The sequence below is a fragment of the Erinaceus europaeus genome, chromosome 12, assembly GCF_950295315.1.
Source record: "Erinaceus europaeus chromosome 12, mEriEur2.1, whole genome shotgun sequence".
NCBI classification, from domain to species: Eukaryota; Metazoa; Chordata; class Mammalia; order Eulipotyphla; family Erinaceidae; genus Erinaceus; species Erinaceus europaeus.
The window spans coordinates 42,465,135-42,486,469 of NC_080173.1; the positions used below are offsets into that span (position 1 = coordinate 42,465,135).

General features: G+C 41.4%; 1 protein-coding gene across 2 annotated transcripts in view; it reads left to right on the forward strand.

The window, feature by feature from the left end:
- Window positions 1-1,939: 1,939 nt before the first annotated feature.
- The window catches only part of NSF (N-ethylmaleimide sensitive factor, vesicle fusing ATPase), a 210,663-nt gene continuing 191,267 nt past the window's right edge, over window positions 1,940-21,335 (forward strand). For both annotated transcript variants that reach the window (XM_007529655.3, XM_060203295.1), the window contains exon 1: window positions 1,940-2,070. In XM_007529655.3, coding sequence (XP_007529717.2) covers window positions 2,059-2,070 — 12 coding nt within the window. In that variant the 5' untranslated portion in view covers window positions 1,940-2,058. The remainder of the gene's footprint in view (window positions 2,071-21,335) is intronic.

Sequence of the window (21,335 nt, forward strand, 5' to 3'; positions counted from 1 at the left end):
TACAAGTAAGGAGGCTCAGTGTGGTGAAAGGTCATGGCCAATACTGGGTAGCACATGGAAAATAACAAGAGTCCAAGTTTCCTGATGTTCCAGCCCAATATAATTGTTCTGATAACTTTTCCTGATAATCACTCTAGTCCTCATATGAATAGTTAACATCTGTCTTGTCCAACAAAGCACTCTGGCTCTCAGATACAGTAGAATTTAAGAAACTGGCTTGAACCTTCCTTTCTATCCTGGTCTCTCCAGGTCACTTATTGATTTTAAGTGGTTCTTAATTTTGAATCCCTAAAGCATGCTCAATTCCTCTAATTATTTTCCATTCCTTGTGTTGAAAAAAACGTTTCCCCTTAATTTACTGTGAAAGACAAGAGATAAATCCTATTATTTCCTATTTTCTTGAGCAAATATGAGGAGAAATGTAAGACAGTGACGACAATGAAAACGTTGCAGAACCCACTCAGCAGAATCATTTTTTATACAGAGTGCTACAGCTGCTGCTATTATCTATTCCAGGATGTTAGTGAGGATATATATGCCCCAGTTTAGGGGATACTTTACTCAAATATCATCACTTTTACTCTACTCAAATATCATACAAAATCAACAATAGATTCCTTTTTTAAAAAATTTTAATGAGAGAGACACAAAAAAAGGAAAAGAGGGTTAAGCGCAGTTGGTGCAAAGTGCAAGGACCGGTCTAAGGATCCCAGTTCGAGGGTCCTCCCCCCACTTGCAGGGAGTCGCTTCACAGGCGGTGAAGCAGGTCTGCAGGTGTCTGTCTTTCTCTCCCCGTCTTCCCCTCCTCTCTCCATTTCTCTCTATCCTATCCAACAATGACGACATCAATAGCAATAATAACTAAAACAACAACAAAAAAAACACAAGGGCAACAAAAGAGAATAAATAAATGAATATTAAGAAATCTAAAAAAAAAAAGAGAGAAAAGAGGGATACCAGAGTACTGTTCAGTTTTGGCTTATGGTGGCACTGGGGATTTTGAACCTGGGACCTCAGAGCTTCAGGAATGAGTTTTGCATCACCATTATGCTGCCTCCCCAGCTCAACAAAGGTAGTTAAACACACAAATTAACTTGAAATATAGTTAATAACAAAAGCCCACATACAAATGAATATATAAAATAATCATAATTCATTAAATTAAAAATATTTGGCAGTCCTGGATGTATTGTTTTACTTTTTTTTATTTCAGGCATGAAAGTCGTTTGCATAACCATTAGCACGTGCTGTCTCCCTAGACTCTACCTGCATTTTTCTAAAAAGACTTCAGAGAGAAACCACTGCTCTGTGCAGCTTCCCCCAAGTACCATCCCTATGTGGTGCTCAGAACCCGGCTCCTCACACATAGTAAAATATGCACTTTACCAGGTAAGTTATCTCCTGCCCTATGATTCATTTAAAAAAATTTTTTTTTGAGTTTGCTAAGCTAAACATTAAGATAAATGCAAACGCCAATGTCGATAATTTGCAGGAGCTAGGAAAACAAGTCCGCCCGCAAAGAAAAAGTCTGCATTAATGCAGAACTTAAATTCAGAGCACACTACTCATTACTGCTCTTCCTCGGGGACGAAAGGTCAGCGCTCGCGCAGGGTGCTCCCCTGCACACATTCACATTCCAGTGGGCCTGGAAGCATAAAGCCAAATTAAAGGGCAGAGAGATGAGCAGGGCTAAATGTTAAGAACATCACAGGCCTTGTTAGAGTCAGGAAAAACCAGCCATCTGTGATGAGATTTGTAAAAGCTGTCCTTGGGAAACTTGCTGACCTACACTTACTCCCCAGAATTCGAGACAAGGGACCGCAAAACTCCACGTCAAAATGGCGGAGCCGCCCCGCTCTCCTCTCCCCTTCCTTCCCCGAAGCCGTCCAACCCGCGCGCGCCCCCGGGGCGCAGGCGCCGGGGACGCGACAGGGCGCGCGCAGGGCCTAACGGGGGCTGCGCGCCTGCGCGAGGGCGGCTTGCGGACGCGCGCGCGCGGTGGGGACTGCCTCTGCAGAGCGGAGAGCTGCGGCCGCCGAGCCGGACGTGTCAAAGAAGATGGCGGGCCGGGTGAGTGCCGGCCCCGAGCTGCGGCTTGAGGCGGGGGCTCCTGGTCTCCAGCGCTCCGAGATCCAGACCGCCTCAGGGGAGGGAGACGAATCTGAGCAAATGGGACTTAGGCAGGAGGGGTGGCAGGCCAGAGGAAGGTTGAGGGTGAGAAGGGCAGCGGTGGCATGGGGTCAGCCCGGCTCAGAAAGTCTATCTCGTTTAGGAAGCGCGAAGGGAAGTGACCCCCTCTGCACCCGGGTCTCCTGCGGTTCGCCTGATGCTCCCTGTCCATCCCTTGGGACTTGTCCCCCCTGTCCCCCAAAGCAGCCTCAGGACTGTGGCGTGCCTGCCTCGTCTGACCGGCTCAGGGGGGCTCTTCGCACCCCTTGGCGTGGGCTGATGCGGTGCTGCCGCCGAGAAACTGCGGGGGATGCGTCTGCTGCATTGGGACCCAGGCTTGGGAAGGATCGTTAGGAACCCTTTTTTTTTTTTTTTTGATTGCTCACAATAAAAGGTTTTGGAGCGCATATGACTTTTATAGTGTTAAACTCCGGGCATCTGGGGAGTGGGAGGGGGAATAGCATTGTCAGAGCAGGCAGGAAGGGGCTTTAGCTTGAAGTGGGTATTGATTGTTGGGGGGGGGGGTGCAGCGCTCTCGGTTTGCCTTTATAAATGACACTCACTTCGAATGCATCTGTGCATGTTGTAGTTTCAGGGTTTTAAATTCACTTCCTTCTTTAGCCTGTAGGATCACCGTATAGGATGGGTTTGGTGAGAGAAGGTAGGGCTGGTGTGTGCTGTACTGCAGTGTGCCCGGAGCTAAAAGCTCTCTAAGGAGTGGATCCTTCTCAGAGATTACATTGGTCATAAGCCTGGGAACATTAACTGCGTCATTAGGGGATAAAGATGTGCTTGATATTGATTTATACTGGAATCTTGGAATAAGTTTGCATACACATATATGCAAATGTCCTATCTAAGGGGAATTGTAAATTATGAGATTCTAGATTACATTTCCTTCTCTTCCTTTCCTCCATAGCATCTTCCACCTATTTATTTATTTGTTTATTATTATGTTTAACCAGAGCCCTGTTCAGCTCTGGCTTACGGTGGTGCTTGGACCTGGGAACTGGTGCCACAGGCATGAAAGTCTTGCTTCTCCCTAGCCTTAGCGCCTCCCATCTTAAAACAAAAAGCCCTCCTCCACCCCCATAGCTATCAATTTTTCTCTTCCTACTTCCCATCAGAAACTTTGACCTAGTGGTCTACATTGTTTTCTCCCATTTTTAAAAAAAATTTCTTTATTGGGGAATTAAACTCTTATTATTATTTTTTACTGCCTACTTAGCCCTCATATATTCCTTAACTCACTGCAACCTGATTACCTGTCATTCCACTGAAAGAGGTCCCTTGATAGGGGGACCTCTTATCCCTTGTCTTACTTGATGACTCAGCAGCAGTTGATAGTGTTAACCATTGCCTCCGCTATAGAAAATGCTCTGCTCAGGGCTCCTGTGAAGCCTTACACCTTTCTTTTGCAGACTCATCCTCTTTTACCTTGTTGTTATTCAATGCAGGTATTCCTCAAGGCTTTTTCACTATTAATTTTTTCCCCTCAGGCAATCTCAATCTAAATCCACAACTTTAATTGTTATCTGTATGCAATGATTCTTGTTATTTTATTGCCATCCATACATGTCTTTTAAGTTCCACATCAATATATCAACCTTCCTATTTAAAACCAAGGTATTTCAAATTCAGCTTGTTTAAACTTGAATGCATAATCTTAGCTTACCTGGCTTGTACTTTTCCTTTGTTTCTTTTTTTAAAAATATTTATTTATTCCCTTTTGCTGCCTTTGTTTTATTGTTGTAGTTATTATTGTTATTGCTGTTATTGGATAGGACAGAAATGGAGAGAGGAGGGGAAGACAGGTAGGGGGAGAGAAAGACACCTCCTGTGAAGCGACCCTCCTGCAGGTGGTGAGCCGGGGACTCAAACTGGGATCCTTATGCTGGTCTTTGCCGATTTGCACCACCTGAGCTTAACCCGCTGCACTACTCCCTGTTTCTCTTTTTTTTTTTTTTTTTAGTTCCTAAGATTTTTATTCATTTGAATCTCAGCCAACTTATTTCAGTTATCTAAAGTATGTGTGATTTATGATATATAGTTAGATAAACAGATACCACTGTTATATAGTACAATAAATAAAACATCATTCTCTCTCATAGCATAATCTCTACTCTTTTTTTTTTTTTCTATTTCTTTTTTTTTTTTTTTTTTTTTATTTAAATTTTTAATTTAAGAAAGGATTAGTGAACAAAGGCATAAGGTAGGAGGGGTACAACTCCACACAATTCCCACCACCCAATCCCCATAACCCACCCTCTCCCATGATAGCCTTCCCATTCTCTAGCCCTCTGGGAGCATGGACCCAGGGTCGTTGAGGGTTGCAGAAGGTAGAAGGTCTGGCTTCTGTAATTGCTTCCCTGCTGAACATGGGTGTTGACTGGTCGGTCCATACTCCCAGTCTGCCTCTCTCTTTCCCTAGTCAGGTGTGTCTCTGGGGAAGCTGAGCTCCAGGACACATTGGTGGGGTCCTCAATCCAGGGAAGCCTAGCCAGCATCCTGGTGGCATCTGGAACCTGGTGATTGAAAAGAGAGTTAACATACAAAGCCAATCAATTTGTTGAGCAAACATGGATCCCAAGATTGGAATAGTGGAGAGGAAGTGTTGGGGAGGTACTCACTGCAAACTCTAGTGTAATCCTGCTTTCAGGTATATATTTTGCAGTAGTTTATGGATACGTGTGCACATACGCTCTCTCTCACAGAAACTGGTGTATGTCTAGGTTATGGGACTTTGTTAGAAAGTGAACTACCTGAGATGAAATTAGAGTGTACTATAAAAGGAAAGGTCTCACCCGAGTAATGAAGCTGAAGGGTTGTCATTCCACACGTGAAGTCTCTGGATACACTCTGAGGTGAAGCATGTTGAGATGGCAGTCGTTGCTTTGGTTAGGTTGTGATCGGCGGATGCAATATTATTTGGTATGGATCCTGTTTCTCTTTTTAATGAATGACACCACCATCTATCCAATTGTTCAGGTGGAAAACCCTGGGGAGGGAGGGTTTTCCTGTATGCACTCTTAACCATCCTCCACTCATCACTAAGTACAGTTTATCTTTCTAACCCCCAAGTATTATTAGGGCAAAGAACATGCTTTGGAGTAGTGCTGTATTTGTTTATTGTGGCACTGGGCAGGCCAGCTTTATCATTCATTTTATTTATTTTATCATTCATTTTATTTCAGACATGTGGAGATTAGGTAGGGAGAGATAATGCAGCATCACTTTACTATCAGTAGAACTTTCTATGGTGATGTGGTGTTCTCATATGGGCCAGGTTGCCAATCCAGGGTTTTGTACCTGGTGTGGCTTGTACTTTACTAGGTGAACTATCTCCAGATTCCATTGCTGTTTTAAACCAAATCATAATGGCAGGGGAAATAGCATAATGGTCATGTAAAAAAAAAAAAAAAAGGCTTTCATACCTGAGACTCCAAAGTCTCAGCTTCAGTTCCACCACCACCACCACCACCACCACCACCACCACCACCATCATCATAAGCCAGAGCTGAGCAATGCTCTGGAAAAAGCAAAACAACAAATAAACCAAATCATATAATAAACTGGATTGGTCACATGATTTTGTCATTTTTACATCTAATAGATCTTTGTCACTTATCCATCTCAGTTTCTATTTACTTTAGTCAGTTCTCATCTGGATTACTTAGGAAGCTCTTAAGGGGTTTTCTTTTTCTCTTTCTTTTAAAAAATTTCTTTATTGGGGGATTAATGGTTTACAGTCAATAGTAAAACACAATAGTTTGTGCATGTATACCATTTGCACATAACACTACAACCCCCACTAGGTCCTCCCCTGCCATCCTGTTCCAGGACCTGAACCCTCCCCCCACCCCAGAGTCTTACTTTGGTGCAGTACACCAAGCCCAGTCCAAGTTCTGCTTAGAGTTTTCCTGAAGAGGTTTTCTTATGGTATTCTTCATATTAGTTATTCTCTCATATCCATTGTGACTGAAACCTCTGCCTCAATAGCATCCTATTGCTTCAGAGAAAAGACCTCTTTTTTTTTAATTTAAATTTTTAAAAAATATTTATTTATTTTCCCTTTTGTTGCCATTGCTGATTTTTATTGTTGCTGTAGTTATTGTTGTTGTTACTGATGTCGTTGTTGGATAGGACAGAGAGAAATGGAGAGAGGAGGGGAAGACAGAGGGGGAGAGAAAGACAGACAGACACCTGCAGACCTGCTTCACCGCCTGTGAAGGGAATTCCCTGCAGGTGGGGAGCCGAGGGCTTGAACCTGGATCCTTATGCTGGTCCTTGGCTTCACGCCACATGCGCTTAGCCCGCTGCGCTACCGCCAGACTCCCTAAGACCTAACTCTTTACTGGGCCTTCAAGGACCTTTGTGTTCCTGCTTCATCTTCTATTCTCTTGCTCCCTTAATTTTTATGCTCAGGTAACAAGCCTTTTAATTTTTTTGAAACTACAGTAGTTTCTCTTGCCACAAATGTTTTGCAGGTGGCTGTTTCCTTTCGTTGCAGTGTTCAGTTTGTAGCCTCCTACTCCCAGATCACTCAGCTACTCAAAGGAAGACTGCTTTGATGCCACATTACAAATCAGGATCCTTTATACTCATTCAAAGAATTGTATTCCTTTCCTTAGAGATTTACATTTTTGTTATTTAAACTTTTTATTTTTATTGTCATATCAGAATGTTCTTTTTATATGAAGATTCATGTGACTTTCATGCATAGATGTGATTTCTGGTGTTTGGAGCTACATAGAATTAAAACACAATTCCTTTTGTATTTATATGAGAGAGGGAGAGAGAGAGAGAGAGAGAAGGAGGAGGAGGAGAAGAAGGCGGAGAAAAAGTGAGTGAGAAACACTAGAGTAATGGAATTTTTCCTGCTGCCCTGGCACTCCCATGCAGTACTAGGGCTCAAACCCTGGCCATGTGCATGACAAGGCACACATGCAGTCAAGTGAGCTATCTTCCAGCCTAAATATAGTTATTTTTCCATCTGATAGCTGTGTGGATATTTGAAGTTAGGTTGCATATTCCTGTGAATTTTTTGTTTTGTATGGAAAACAACCCACATTCTTAAAATATTTTATATTCCAAACCCTTCATCTTTTTTTAAAGTTTTTATTTATAAAATGAAAATATTGACAAGTCTATATAGGATGAGAGGAGTACATTTCCACACTATTCCCACCCCCAGAACTCCGTATCCCATCCCCTCCTCTCATAGCTTTCCCATTTTTTATCCCTCTGGGAGTATGGACCCAGGGTCATTAATGTGGTGCAGAAGGTGAAAGGTCTGTCCTCTGTAATTGCTTCCGTGCTGAACATGGGCATTGGCAGGTTGATCCATACTCCCAGCCTGTTTCTCTTTATCTCTAGTGGGGCAGGGCTCTGAGGAAGCAGAGCTCCAGGACACATTGGTGGGGTCGTCTGCCCTGGGAAGTCAGGTTGGCATCATGCTAGCATCTAGAACCTGGTAGAAAAACTCCGTTCAATGTGCATTGTCTGTTCTGTAGCCCATTCCAGCCTATGTGTGATCTGCGGCTCTCTTCCTTGGCTCCACTTTGACTTCTCCTGTACACTCTCTTCACCAGGGTCCTAGAAATCTTGCCCTCATTTGAAATTTCCTGTTTTAAGCAGCTGCTTTGCAGAGAGAAAGTCAGAAGATGTCCTTATGTGGACATCTTGGCTCCGCACCCCCTTCATCTTCCTTTGGGAATGTTGTGTTTTGTCAATGTTTCTTCTAATACTTGCCATGAGTGGAACACAATGATCAGCGGAAATTTACTTAAATTATATTCTCAGTACTTGGGTGGTAAGAATGTTACTATCTGCAAACTGGGTTCAAGCTCCTGTCTCCACCCTCAGGGGGGATGTTGCATGAGCAAGGTAGCAGTGCTGCTGGTATCTCTTTTTCTTTCTCCTTCTACCTTCCTCTGCCCTCTTGGTTTCTCTGGTCTCTACCAAAAACAAACAAATAACTATATTCTCTTGAGCTGAACTTTATTATTATTGTTGCAGGGTGAAATTGTGTTTGATTTTTTTTTTTTCTTTTTCCTGTAGCAGACCTCACTCTTGGCTCATGCAGTGTTTTTAAGACTCATGTTTTTTAAAAATCAGCTCACCAACCACCATACTTTATATTATGCAGTTTTTTTTTTTTCCTCCTCCAGGGTTATTGCTGGGCTTGGTGCCAGCACCATGAATCCACCGCTCCTGGAGGCCATTTTCCCCCCTTTTTGTTGCCCTAGTTGTTGCAGCCTGGTTGCGGTTATTATTGCCATTGTTGACGTTGCTTTGTTGTTGGATAGGACAGAGAGATGGAGAGAGGAGGGGAAGACAGAGAGAGAGGGGAGAGAAAGATAGACACCTGCAGACCTGCTTCACCGCCAGTGAAGCGACTCCCCTGCAGGTGGGGAGCCGGGGGCTCGAACCGGGATCCTTACGCCGGTCCCTGCGCTTTGCGCCACGTGCGCTTAACCCACTGCGCCACCGCCCGACTCCCAATGCAGTTGTTTTACTGGGTTTTAAAGTGCAAGACCTTGGGAAGTCCGACGGTAGCACAGCGGGTTAAGCGCACGTGGCGAAAAGTGCAAGGACTCAGTGTAAAGATCCTGGTTCGAGCCCCCGGCTTCCTACCTACAGGCAGTGAAGCAGGTCTGCTGGTGTCTGTCTTTCTCTCCCCCTCTCTTTCTTCCCCTCCTCTCTCCCTTGCTCTCTGTTCTATCCAATAATGATGACATCAATAAGTACAACAATAAAACAAGGGCAACAAAAGGGAATAAAAAAAAAGTGGAAGATCTTACATTTCTTACCTTTACAGTTCACTTCTGTTAGGTAAGGGCATCTCTGCTACTTGTTGAAGGTCTTCTTGATGATGCTGATGATGATTTGTTATACTACATAGTATCTCTCCTGAATTTGTTTCATCTGTATGTTGAATACTCTTAACTACTCTGTCTGTAGGTAAGTAGATGGGAGCAGAAATAATACTTGAGTCTACTTACTAATAGAGTTTCTCTTCTAAACTGATACACAGCAGTACTCTTGGGTTCCATTGTTAAACTACAAAGTATTCCTGCTATAAGAAAGGGCTCAATAATTCACAAGTTCACAGCTAGTAAGAAGCAGTCAGAATTTGAACCCTTAGGATTCAAAGCTGGGTCCTTGTGCTCTGTAAATTGTGCACACAACCAGGTGTGCCACCACCCGGCCCCTCATCAAGAAATTTTTTGGAGATAGACTGAGCAGCCCAATCTTGGGGGCCAGGGCCCAAGTAGCGCCAACTTCCCCATCAGTGCATCTCAGAGTACGCAACTTTGATGTCATTGCAGTCAAACTTTGACAGCATGGTAGAAGCGGTTGGTGTCAGATGAATCTGGATTCCGGATGACTGAAGCAAGTTGCACCTTGGCCTCCTCTGAGCCAAAAGCTGAAAGCTAAAAACTCACTTACTTATTTTAATGAAAGAGAGAGGACACAGAAACCAGAACACCATTCTGTTTTTTTTTTTTTTTTTTTACTTTTTAAAAAATATTTTTTATTTACTATTGGATAGAGACAGAGAAATTGAGAGGGGAGAGATAGAGGGAGACAGAGAGAAACTGAGAGGGGAGGGAGAGATAGGGAGAGATACAGATACCTGCACTACTTCACCGCTCGTGAAGTTTCCCCCTGCACCATTCTGTTTTACGATATGAACTGCTGGGAGTTGAACCCAGAGTCTCAGACATACAAGTCCTTCACGCTACTCCTTAAGCCACTCTCCTACCTGCAATGTAATACTCTTAAAAGAGGTTCTGTCTTTCATTTGTGTGTGTGTGTGTGTGTGCGTGTGCGTGCACACAAACTATTTTGAATTACTGCTTTCAGTTACTTAGTTAATTTAGACATTTTGACCTAAATGATATTTATATTCACTATATAATTCTTTGCTTTAAAAAAATTTTTTTTCCCCCTCTAGGGTTATTGCTAGGGCTCTGTGCCAGCACCATGAATCCACTGCTCCTGGAGACTATTTGTTGCCCTTGTTTTATTGTTGCTGTGGTTATTATTATTATTATTGTTATTGATGTCATTGTTGTTGGATAGGACAGAGAGAAATAGAGAGAGGAGGGGAAGACAGAGAGGGAAAAGAAAGATAGACGCCACTTGTGAAGTGACCCCCCTGCAGGTGGGGAGCCGGGGGCTTGAACTGGGATTCTTACACTGGTCCTTGCGCCTCTTGCCACGTGTGCTTAACTTGCTGTGCTACTGCCCGGCCCCCTATAAATTATTTTCTTTTAATATCACTGATTATTGCCATTGATCTCATCAATAATAAATATTTTGTCCTTTGATTTTTCTGGCTAATAAAAAAGAAAGCATCATATTTAGTTTATATAGGAAGTTAGCTGAAGAGGAAAATGTGTGATATTATTCAGTCTGTTCGGTTGTTACAATAGCGAAGCCATCAGAATTTGAATGATCCCTAGAATAACTTTATTTCTCTAATCTGAAAAGTAGAGAACCTAAAATAAAGTATTTTTGTTATTACTGTTTTAGTGTGCTAGCACATAAAATAAATATGGAATGGCAAGTTGGATACATTTTTAATAAAATGATCAGTTGATTTAAACTTCTTTGATTTCCACTGACCTTTTCAGAAAATTCATTTAGGTGAAACATTTTCTCAGCTGTTTTAAATTTTTGTTAGCAATAAATCAGTTTCTGATTTATTAATTTTTGCTAGCAATAAATCAGATTCTGAAGTTATAATTCTTCTGACTTAAATTGAATGTAGACTCTGTTTATAAATGAACCCCATGTATAAATGGCTAATACTGCTTCAGTCCTCTGTACTGTCAGAACACTCATGATAACAGATGCTCTGGTATCGTGAAGTTGGAAGTAGAGCAAAGAAAGAATCTGAAACACAGCATGAGAAGCTTAGGGAGCTGAGTCTAGGTATGAAGAAACTCCTTAGTAAAGCTACTCACTTAGAGTGATTTTTAGACCCCTTCTTTAGATTGCCATTTCCAACCAACTACTAAATAAAAAAGAGAAAGGTTTTCCATGTTGCTTGAACTCTTTTGTACCCTTTCTTTAAAAGTTGCTAGAAATCACTGGAGATTTGGCAGTCCTTTTCTGAACATATACATAAATGAAAGCAAATAGAACCAGTGGATTGTTTTCTTCATAAAAACTAAATGAAGGAATTTGTTGAGAAGAAATAGGACTAAAATGATACAATCTATAATAAGCTGGAATTTATAGTAAGCTGCAATTAAGGAAGAGACTCTTGAAAGTTCTTGAATTAGTAAAACAGGAAGCTGGGAGTCGGGCGGTAGCGCAGTGGGTTAAGCGCAGGTGGCGCAAAGCACAAGGATGGGAGGAAGGATCCCGGTTTGAGCCCCTGGCTCCCCACCTGCAGGGGAGTCGCTTCACAGCCGGTGAAGCAGGTCTGCAGGTGTCTGTCTTTCACTCCCCCTCTCTGTCTTCCCCTCCTCTCTCCATTTCTCTCTGTCCTATTCAACAACGATGACATTAATAATAACTACAACAATAAAACAAGGACAACAAAAGGGAGTAAATAAATAAATAAATAAATATAAAAAATATATTAAAAAAAAAAAAGAAAAACAGGAAGCTATGTGTTCAAGCCCTGGCACCATATAGTAGCATCATGGATACCACCAAGAGGAGCTCCATGTGGATGGAGTGGTTCTATGGTATCTCCTCTCTGCTCTCCTTCCCTTTCAAAAAAAAAAAAAATCATCTTAATCATGGCACTCTCTTGTTCAAAATATCTAAAGACTTCTACCCCCCCATTCTGTGAAGTAGTTAAGCTCCAAACTTGAGTATTCCCCCACCTCCAGCATCTCAGCCTCTCTTTAGTTTTCCTTGTCATGAACTCTACAGCCAACTGAACTTGTTTGAAGCTCTCCCTTGCTTCTACCCTGAGGTTTTTCCCTTGCTTACTAAATCAGTCCTTGCTCTTTTTTTCACCCACCAATATCCTACCTAATTTTCAAGCCCTAGCTCACATTTTACTAAAGCTTTCCCTGACAGTAGAAATCTCATAGAGACCTTCCACACATCCATCAGGGATACGTCCAGTTTACAAAAAGAGCTTTGCAAAACTATGTTCCTGGTCTCCCCGTTTGTCCGCCCATCCCCTCCCCTAGGCCTCTGTGCCAGCACTTTGAATGCACCACTCCCAGTGGCCTGCCCTTCCTTTCTTTCTCTCTGTTTTTTTTTTTTTTTCCTAAATTTAATTTGATAGGACAGAGAGAAATTGAAAGGGGAGGAAAAGGTAGAGTGAGACCTGCTTCATTGTGCTTGTGAAGCTTTTTCTCCTGCAGGTGGGGAGCAGGGGCTTGAACCAAAGCTAAGTACCTTCTCTTCAAAAGTTGAGTTGAGTTCATAGCAATCCTGCAGATCTGAAGTTTCCTTACTGTCCCTGGTGGCTTCTTTTCCCCTTTTCATGCTATTATGTCCTTTCCAGTTACTGTGTGATCTGCATTGCCCCATTGTCAGTTCTATATCTTCATTGACAATATACTAGACACCCGCTACACTTTTTTTTAATTGGTTCATATTCTGAATATGGTTTTTCAGATAAAAAATCTTTTAAATTTTTTATTTTATTTGCCTCAAGGGTTGTTGCTGGGACTCAGTGCTAGCACTACAAATCCAATACTTCTGGTGGCCATTTTTTCCATTTTATTGGAAGAGAGACTTTGAGAGAGGAGGTGGAGATAGGGAGAAAGATTGATTCCTGCAGACCTGCTTCACTGCTTGTGAAGTGTCCCTCCTGCAGGTGGGGGGCTGGGAGCTTGAACCAAAATTCTTGTACAGGACCTTGTGCTTAGTACTATGTCAGCTTAACTGGGTGCGTCACCACCCGCCCCACCCCAAGAAATTTCTTAATAAGATTATTCTTCATACATTACTATTAATACTCTTGAATGGACTCTGAAATTTTTTATGCTGCCTTTATTTTTTAAAAATATTTAGTTATTTATTGAATAGAGACAGAGAAATCAAGAGGGAAGTGGGAGATAGAGAGGAAGGATGAAAGAGAGACAGCTGTAGCACTGCTTCACTATTCACAAAGCTTTCCCTCTGTATGTGGGGGCTTGAATACAGGTCCTTGTACATGGTAATGTGTGTTTACACTGCCATTATATCCTAATGATATAATCCCCAACTTCCAACTGATAAGTGTTTATGAAGAAAAATGAATATTCCTTGTGTGACTACAACTATTTCTACAAACCCTATGCATTTTAATCGGGTATAATTCATATGTTTCTAAGAGATTTAAAAAACTATTAGTGATTTAATATTGTTTTACAAAATTAAGAGATAAGGGGGCAGGTGCATCTGATTAAGTGCACAGGACCTGGGTTCAAGCTCCTGGTCCCCACCTGCAGTGGGAAATCTTCACAAGTGGTAAAGAGCTTCAGTTGTCTGTCTCTTTTCCTCTCTATTGTTCCCTTCCTTCTCAATTTCTCTCTTTCTTTATCCAATAATAGATAAAAATACTTTAAAAAGAGAGAGAAGCAGGGTGTGTGTGTGTGTGTGTGTGTGTGTGTGTGTGTGTGTATGACAAAATTAAGAGATAGCAGGGGTATAATTCCCACTGTTCTCATCACCAGAGTTCTGTGTCCCCATTCCCTCCATTGGAAACTGCAGTAGTTCTCCTAGGGTCACAGATATGGGTTGACTATTATTTCTGTAACTATCTATATTTATTTGTAGTTACCCATTTTTCCTATGGCCCTACCTTCTCTTCTTAAGTAACACCTACACCTGCTATTACTTCTGAATGCCTTTCCTTTTTTCATTTTGTGTCTCGGGGTCCTGATGGAATTGGAGTTCAGAGCTCTCTGGTTATCTTTCCCCAATATTTCTCCCTCTTGAGAATATGGACCAGAATTCTTTATGGGAAAGGTTCACCTACTTAAGTGCACACACTGTAGTGTACAAGGAACCAGGTTCAAGCCCCTGGTCCCCACTTGCAGGGGAGAGCTTCATGAGTGGTGAAGCAGGGATGGAGTTGTCTCTCTCCATCTTTCTATCTCTCTCTTTCTATCTCCCCATCTCTTCTCAATTTCACTCTGCCTATATACAATAATAAATAAATAACATTTTAAAACAAATAAAATTCTTATGGGATGCAGAAGTGAGAGTCTGACTTCTGTAATTGCTTCTCTGCTGGAAGAGATTTTTTTAAATTTTATTTTTAAATATTTATTTACTTATTTATTCCCTTTTGTTGCCTTTGTTGTTTTATTGCTGTAGTTATTACTGTTGTCATTGTTGGATAGGACAGAGAGAAATGGAGAGAGGAGGGGAAGATAGAGAGGGGAGAGAAAGATAGACACCTGCAGACCTGCTTCACCACTTGTGAAGTGACTCCCTTGTGGGGAGCCGGGGGCTCAAACCTTGATCCTTATGCCAGTCCTTGAGCTTTGTACCACTTGCACTTAACATGCTGCGCTACCACCGACTCCCGGAAGAGATTTTTAGAAATGTCAACAACATATTCATGTTCTTGCCATTCAGATGTTTAATATTAGCATATTATGATAATTGATTCAGATTTTTTCCTTTTTAAAGATTATTTAAAAGATTTGTTTATTTAGTGAGAAAGAGAGATACCAAGACCAAGGCAACATTCTATTTTGGCATACATAGTATGAAGAATCAAACCTAGGATTTTACAAAAACCCTATGCTCTTCCCACTGAGTTACCACTCTGATTTCAAGATCTTTTCCCTTTTTTAGAAATAAAACATTACAGATCCAGTTGGATCCCTGTTATGTTACTTCTTGATCCTACTAACTTTCCTCAAAAACCATCTCTATCCTAAAGTTGACATAGATCTTTTCTGTCTATATCTTTATGATCATATTTGCACTATAAATAATATACTGTATTGAGTGTTTTATATATATTTAGTGGTGAATAGCTTTTGAGACTTTCTCATGCTAATGTATATAGAACCAATTTATTTTGTTTAACTGTTACGCAGTACTATATTTTGTGAATATACCACAATCTGTTTTCTAATCAGAGATTAATTTAGATAGTTTTTAATTTTATTTTTCCTGGGGTATATTTTCTTTTACATGCATATTTCAAAACATTTTTTATTTATTATTTATTGGATAGAGATGGAGAGAAATTGAGAGGGAAAGGGGAGATAGCGGAAGACAGACACACAGCACTGCTTCACTGCTCAAAAGCTTTCATTCTGTAAGTGAGCTTGAACCTGAGTCCTTGAACATTGTAACATGTATGCTCAGCCAGGTGTGCTACTGCTCGGCCTTCTTACCTGCACATTTTAAGAGATTCTTGGGGCTGGGTGGTGTCATGCCCAGTACAGCACACACATCATCATACACAATGACCAGGGTTCAAGTCCCCAGCCCCTACCTATAGCGAGGAAGCTTAATGAACAGTGAAGGAGTGCTGCTGTAGCTCTCTCATGCTCTCTCTCTTCTTCCCCCCTTTTTTGACTTCATTTAAATTTATTTCCATTCTCATTTTTCTTACATATCTGGGTGTTCAACATTGTTGATCTTCTCCCTCTTTAATCTCAGTATCTCTCTATCAAATAAAAGAAAGAAAAATAAAAAATGGGGAAAAAAGCTGTGAGGAGTAGTGAATTAATTGTAGTAACCACTTAATAATCCTGGTGGCAAGAAAAAAAACCTTTAGAACAAATGTCTAGCAACATAGACATATCCTCTATGTAGACAGTGTATAGAGTTGCTGCTTGGGGGGCCAGAAGGTGGTGCATGTGGTAGAATGAACACATTACAATGTGTAAGAACCTGAATTCAAGCTCCTAGTCCCTACCGGGAGGAGGGAAACTTTACCAGCTGTGAGGCATACTGCAGGTGTCTCTTTCTCCCTATCTCCTCCTTCCCTATTGATTTCTGTATATCTCTATATCTCTAGCCAATAAATAAACAAGAACTGTTGAGTGGTATTACCTTTATCTTAGTTATACCATTTGCTCTCTTGTCAGCAATATGTGTGCCTATTAGGTCTTCACCAGCACTTAATATTGCAGACATTTTACCTTTTACAATATGATAGGTATAAACTAGTCTCATTGTTTAAATTTTGCATTTTTCCTGATTTCTAATGAGAATGAGGATTTCTCATATTGATTACTGAAATTTCCTCTTATGTGAATCACCTTTATATTTCTTTAGTCCATTGAACTGAGTGTATTTTAAAAAAAAAACTAGTATGTTGGGCTTTCCCTTTTTTTAAAATTACTATTTATTTATAAGAAGGATAGACTGACAAAAATCATAGGATAAGAGGGGTGCAACTCCACACAATTCCCACCACCAGAACTCCGTATACCATCCCCTCCCTTGATAGCATTCCTATTCTTTTTTTTTTTTTAGTATCTGTTTTTTTTTAATATTTTATTTTATTTATTCCCTTTTGTTGCCCTTGTTGTTTTATTGTTGTAGTTATTATTGTTGTTGTCGTCGTTGTTGGATAGGACAGAGAGAAACGGAGAGAGGAGGGGAAGACAGAGGGGGAGAGAAAGACACCTGCAGACCTGCTTCACCGCCTGTGAAGCGACTCCCCTGCAGGTGGGGAGCCGGGGTTCGAACTGGGATCCTTATGCTGGTCCTTGTGCATTCCTATTCTTTATCCCTCTGGGAGTATGGACCCAAGGTCATTGTGGGATGCAGAAGGTGGAAGCTCTGGCTTCTGTAATTGCTTCCCTGCTGAACATGGACATTGACAGCTTGATCCATACTCCCAGCCTGCCTCTCTCTTTCCCTAGAAAGGGTTCTGGGGAACTGGAGCTCCAGGACACATTGGTGGGGTTGTCTTTCCAGGGAAGTCTGGTTGGCATCAGGCTAACATCTGGAACCTGATGGCTGAAAAGAGTTAACATATAAATCCAAACAAGTTGTTGGCTAATCATGAGCCTAAAGGCTGGAATAGTGCAGATGAAGAATGGGGGGGTGTCTCTGTTTTGCAGATAGCTAGTAGGCATATTGTAGTTATATTTCAAAGGGCGTGTGGCTATACTAGTTTTTGTTTGTTTTTTCCCCCTGAGCCTGAAATCTGATATGCAGGTGTGTTGGTATGCTTATGGATTCTGCTTGTGAAGCCTTCTGTTTTGATCATTACATTGGGTTCGCTTTGTATTGCTTGCGATGCGTTCTGTTTGCATGTCCACTGTTGGCTGGGCACCCCCCTGCCTCCATGACATTGGCTTGGTCCTCCCCCCCTGCCTCGGGGACATTTGGTTTAGTCTTTGCTGGTTCCTGCTTTTTCCTTCTCCCCGCCCCCTATTGTACGTATTTCCTTTGTTCCTGACTCTTCTGCTGGAGGAGAGAGATGCAGGACAGAATTGTGTTGTGATTAGAAGAGATTAGTTTTTTGAACTACATCCCCGCTGGTGAATAAAGATTGAATTGTGTTCTCAGCTCAGCCATGAGTCCCTGGTCGTCTCTGTCTCCCGCCGGCTAAGCAAGTCCGGCACAGGTGCATCCAAGTTATTGTCTGGGGAGATGATGTCATGGCTGAAAAAAGGAACAGAAAGCTGGATCTGGGAAGAGAGTAGCTCCCAAATATGGGAAAGGTGTATAAATATTGTTGATTGTAAACTCCATCAATTTGATGTGATCTGGGACCCATAGTCAGCTTACGAGCCTATGTGACCTTGCGTCCTTGTAGATCTGAGCTCACATTCTGTGGTCATGAGTAGGAACATTCCAAGCTGCCCCAATATCAGGACCCATCTTCCTCAGGTGTAGCACAGAGTATGTTGTCCAGCCTCCCTTCAGAGGATGGAACATTCTCTACCATTGTTGATCCAAGTTGAGGGCAAGGTCCTATGGGGTGCGCTTTTCCTTTTTAAGGGTGTACTTCAGATTCTAAACAGTTGGTTGCAAATACCTTCTTCCAAGTAGTAGTGATCTTTTAATGTTGTTTATAGAATTTTTAAAATTATGTATTATTTATTTACTGAATAGAGACAGAGCTAATCAGAGGGAAGGGGGAGATAGAGCAGGGGAAAGAAGGAGAGACAGCATATCACTGCTTCCCCACTCATACAGCTTACCACTGCAGGTGGGGACCAGTGGTTTGAACCTAGGTCCTTGCACATTGCACAATAGCACAGGTGCTCAACTGGTTGCACCACTACCCAGCCCCTTTTTAAAGAGTTTTATATTTCAATTTTATTATAATTGTAACTATCATTTTTACCTCTATTACTTGTGTATTTTTTAAAGATTTACTTATTATAATGAGAGACCTGAGCACAACTCAGCTTTGGCTTATGGTAGTGCTGGGGATTGGACCTGGACCCTGAAGCAGGCAAGTCGTGTGCTCTAAAAAGCTGAGCTATCGCCCCCAGCACTGTGTTTATGTATTTTTTGGTGTTGTTGGTGGGGGATATAGTATAATGGTTATGTAGAAAGACTTCCATGCCTGTGGTTTCAAAGTCACAGGTTCATAGGACAGAGCGGAGTGGAGCTTTGGTAAAAAAACAAACAACCCTTTTTTCATCTTGAAGTCATAAAGAATTTCTCCTTTTATAAACCATACAAAGTTGCTTTTTACATTGGTGTTACATTCATCTGCAATTAAAAAATTATTTTATTTATTTTGTGAGACAAATAAGAGAGTTTCAGATAAGAGAGAGAAAGGAAGAAGCCAGAGTACCATTCTGGTTCAAGCTGCACCAGAAACCTCAGTGCATGCAACTTCTACTTTTTAAATTTTAGTTTAATTTAATTTAATTTTAGCAGAGCACAGTTCAGCTGTGACTTATGTTGTAGTGTGGGGGTTGAACCTGGGACTTTGGAGCCTCAGTCATAAGAGTCTCCTAGCATAAGCTTTGCTATCTCTCCCACTTCAAGTTTCACTCTTTACCACCTATTTTCCAGATGCTCATTTTTTTGTATGTTTGGTATGAGTTATGAAACTAATTTTGTCTTCGACATATGTCTAACTGCTTGTCCCAGTACCATCTATTGAGTCTGTTCTTTTCCTCATAATTCATAATATTATCTCTGTTTTATGTCTAAGTCTAGAGTATACTTTTCTGTTACACAGTTTGTCTATATGTGTACCAATGCCACTATTTTCATTACTGTGACTTTAAAATTATTCTTGCTATTTGGTATGTTAACCTCCTTTCCTTTTTTTCTTTATTTGATATTTCTTATTATTTCCTTCTGTTGCTCTTGTTTTATTGTTGTAGTTATTATTGTTGTTGTTATTGATGTCATCATTGTTGGATAGGACAGAGAGAAATGGAGAGAGGAGGGGAAGACAGAGATGGGGAGAGAAAGACACCTGCAGACTTGCCTCACTGCCCATGGGCTCAAAGGAGATCCTTATGCTGGTCCTCGCGCTTTGTGCCACATGCGCTTAACTCGCTGCGCCCAACTCCCTATTTGACATTTCTAAACCCCCTTTATTTTTATTATTTTTGTCTAGAACCTTTTCATATAAACTTTATGAGCCCTTTAAGCCCTCTTCTTACTTTAAAATTATTATTATTTAATTTTTTACTTATAAAAAGGAAACATTGACAAAAACCTTAGGATAAGGAGTACAGCTCCACACAATTCCTACCACTAGAACTCCGTATCCCATCCTGTTCCCCTGTTAGCTTTTTTATTCTTTAACCCTCTGGGAGTCTGAATCCAGGGTCATTATGGGGTGCAGAAGGTTCAAGGTCTGGCTTCTGTAATTCCTTCTCAGCTGAACATGGGCAGTTCCATCCATACTCCCAGCCTGTCTCTCTCTTTCCCTAGTGGGTGGGGAAGGGCTCTGGGGAAGTGGAGCTCCAGTACACATGGTGGGGTCATCTGCACAGGGAAGTCTGGCTGCCATCATGGTAGCATATGGAACCTGGTGGTTGAAAAAAGTGTTAACATATAAAGCCAAATATATTGTTGACTAATCATGAACCTAAAGGCTGGAATATTGCAGATGAAGATTTGGGGTCTCCATTTTGAAGATAGCTAGTAGGCGTACTTTAGTTCTATACCAAAGGGCCCATGACGATACTATATTTTTCCCTGAGCCTGACAACTGATATGCAGGTGGACCCAAGTTGTTGTTAGGAGAAATGATGTCATGGCAGGAAAAAGGGCCAGAAAACTGGATCAGGGAAGAGAATAGCTTCCAAATGTGGGAAAGTTGTATAAATATTGTTGACTATAAACTCCCATCGATTTGATCTGGGGTCCATATTCAGTTTAGGAGCTTATGTAACCTCTGCATCCCTGTGGGTCTGAGCTCATAGTCTGTGGTCATGAGTAGGAATGTTCTAAGCTGCCCCAATATTAGGACCCATCTTCCTCAGGTAGAAGATAGGGCATGTTGTCCAGCCTCCCTTTGGAGAATGGAACGTAGTATCTAGATCTAAGTAGAAACTTTCATTAGGAACTTTATGGTGTCTTCTTAGGTCTTTCTACCTGCTTGCTGCATACTATTGTGCACTTTTGCTTTCAGGTATATATTTTGCCCTAATTCATGGATACGGGTGAACATATGCCCTGTCTCATGGGACCTGGTCTAATTCTAGGTTTTGGGGCTTTGTTAGGAAGTGAACCACCTGAAATAGAATTAGAGAATCCTATGAGAAAGGAAATATCTCACTTGAGTAATGAAGCTAAAGGGTTGACATTCTACGTCTCACAACTCTGGACATAGTCCGAAGTTAAGCATGCCGAGGTGGTACTTGTTGCATTGATTAAGCTGGAATCAGCAGATGCACTATCAGTTGGTCTGAATTGAGAGAAATATGGAGGAAAGTAAGCCCCACCCTAGAGGTTCCAGGACTGGGGGAGATAATGGGCTATATAGGGGAAGTGGGAAGTTTCTGCTCTCTTAGGGTTTAAGAAAGCAATAGATAGTTATTGCTGTAATCTAATTATTTGGCAATTGGGTTAACTTTGAAAATCCCATTGTTAAGATTTGCTGTATCATACATAACATCACCATACTTTATGTCCTTTGATATTATTTATATGTGTGTAGCTGTGTCTTATAAAGTATAACGCCACCAGTTGCTTCTGTTCTCCCTAGTCTAAGCTTTTAGGAGAGTCAACATTTCAAAGAACAAGTCATTATTAGAAATGTATTAACAATTTGAGACCGCTGTTAAAATTCAGTC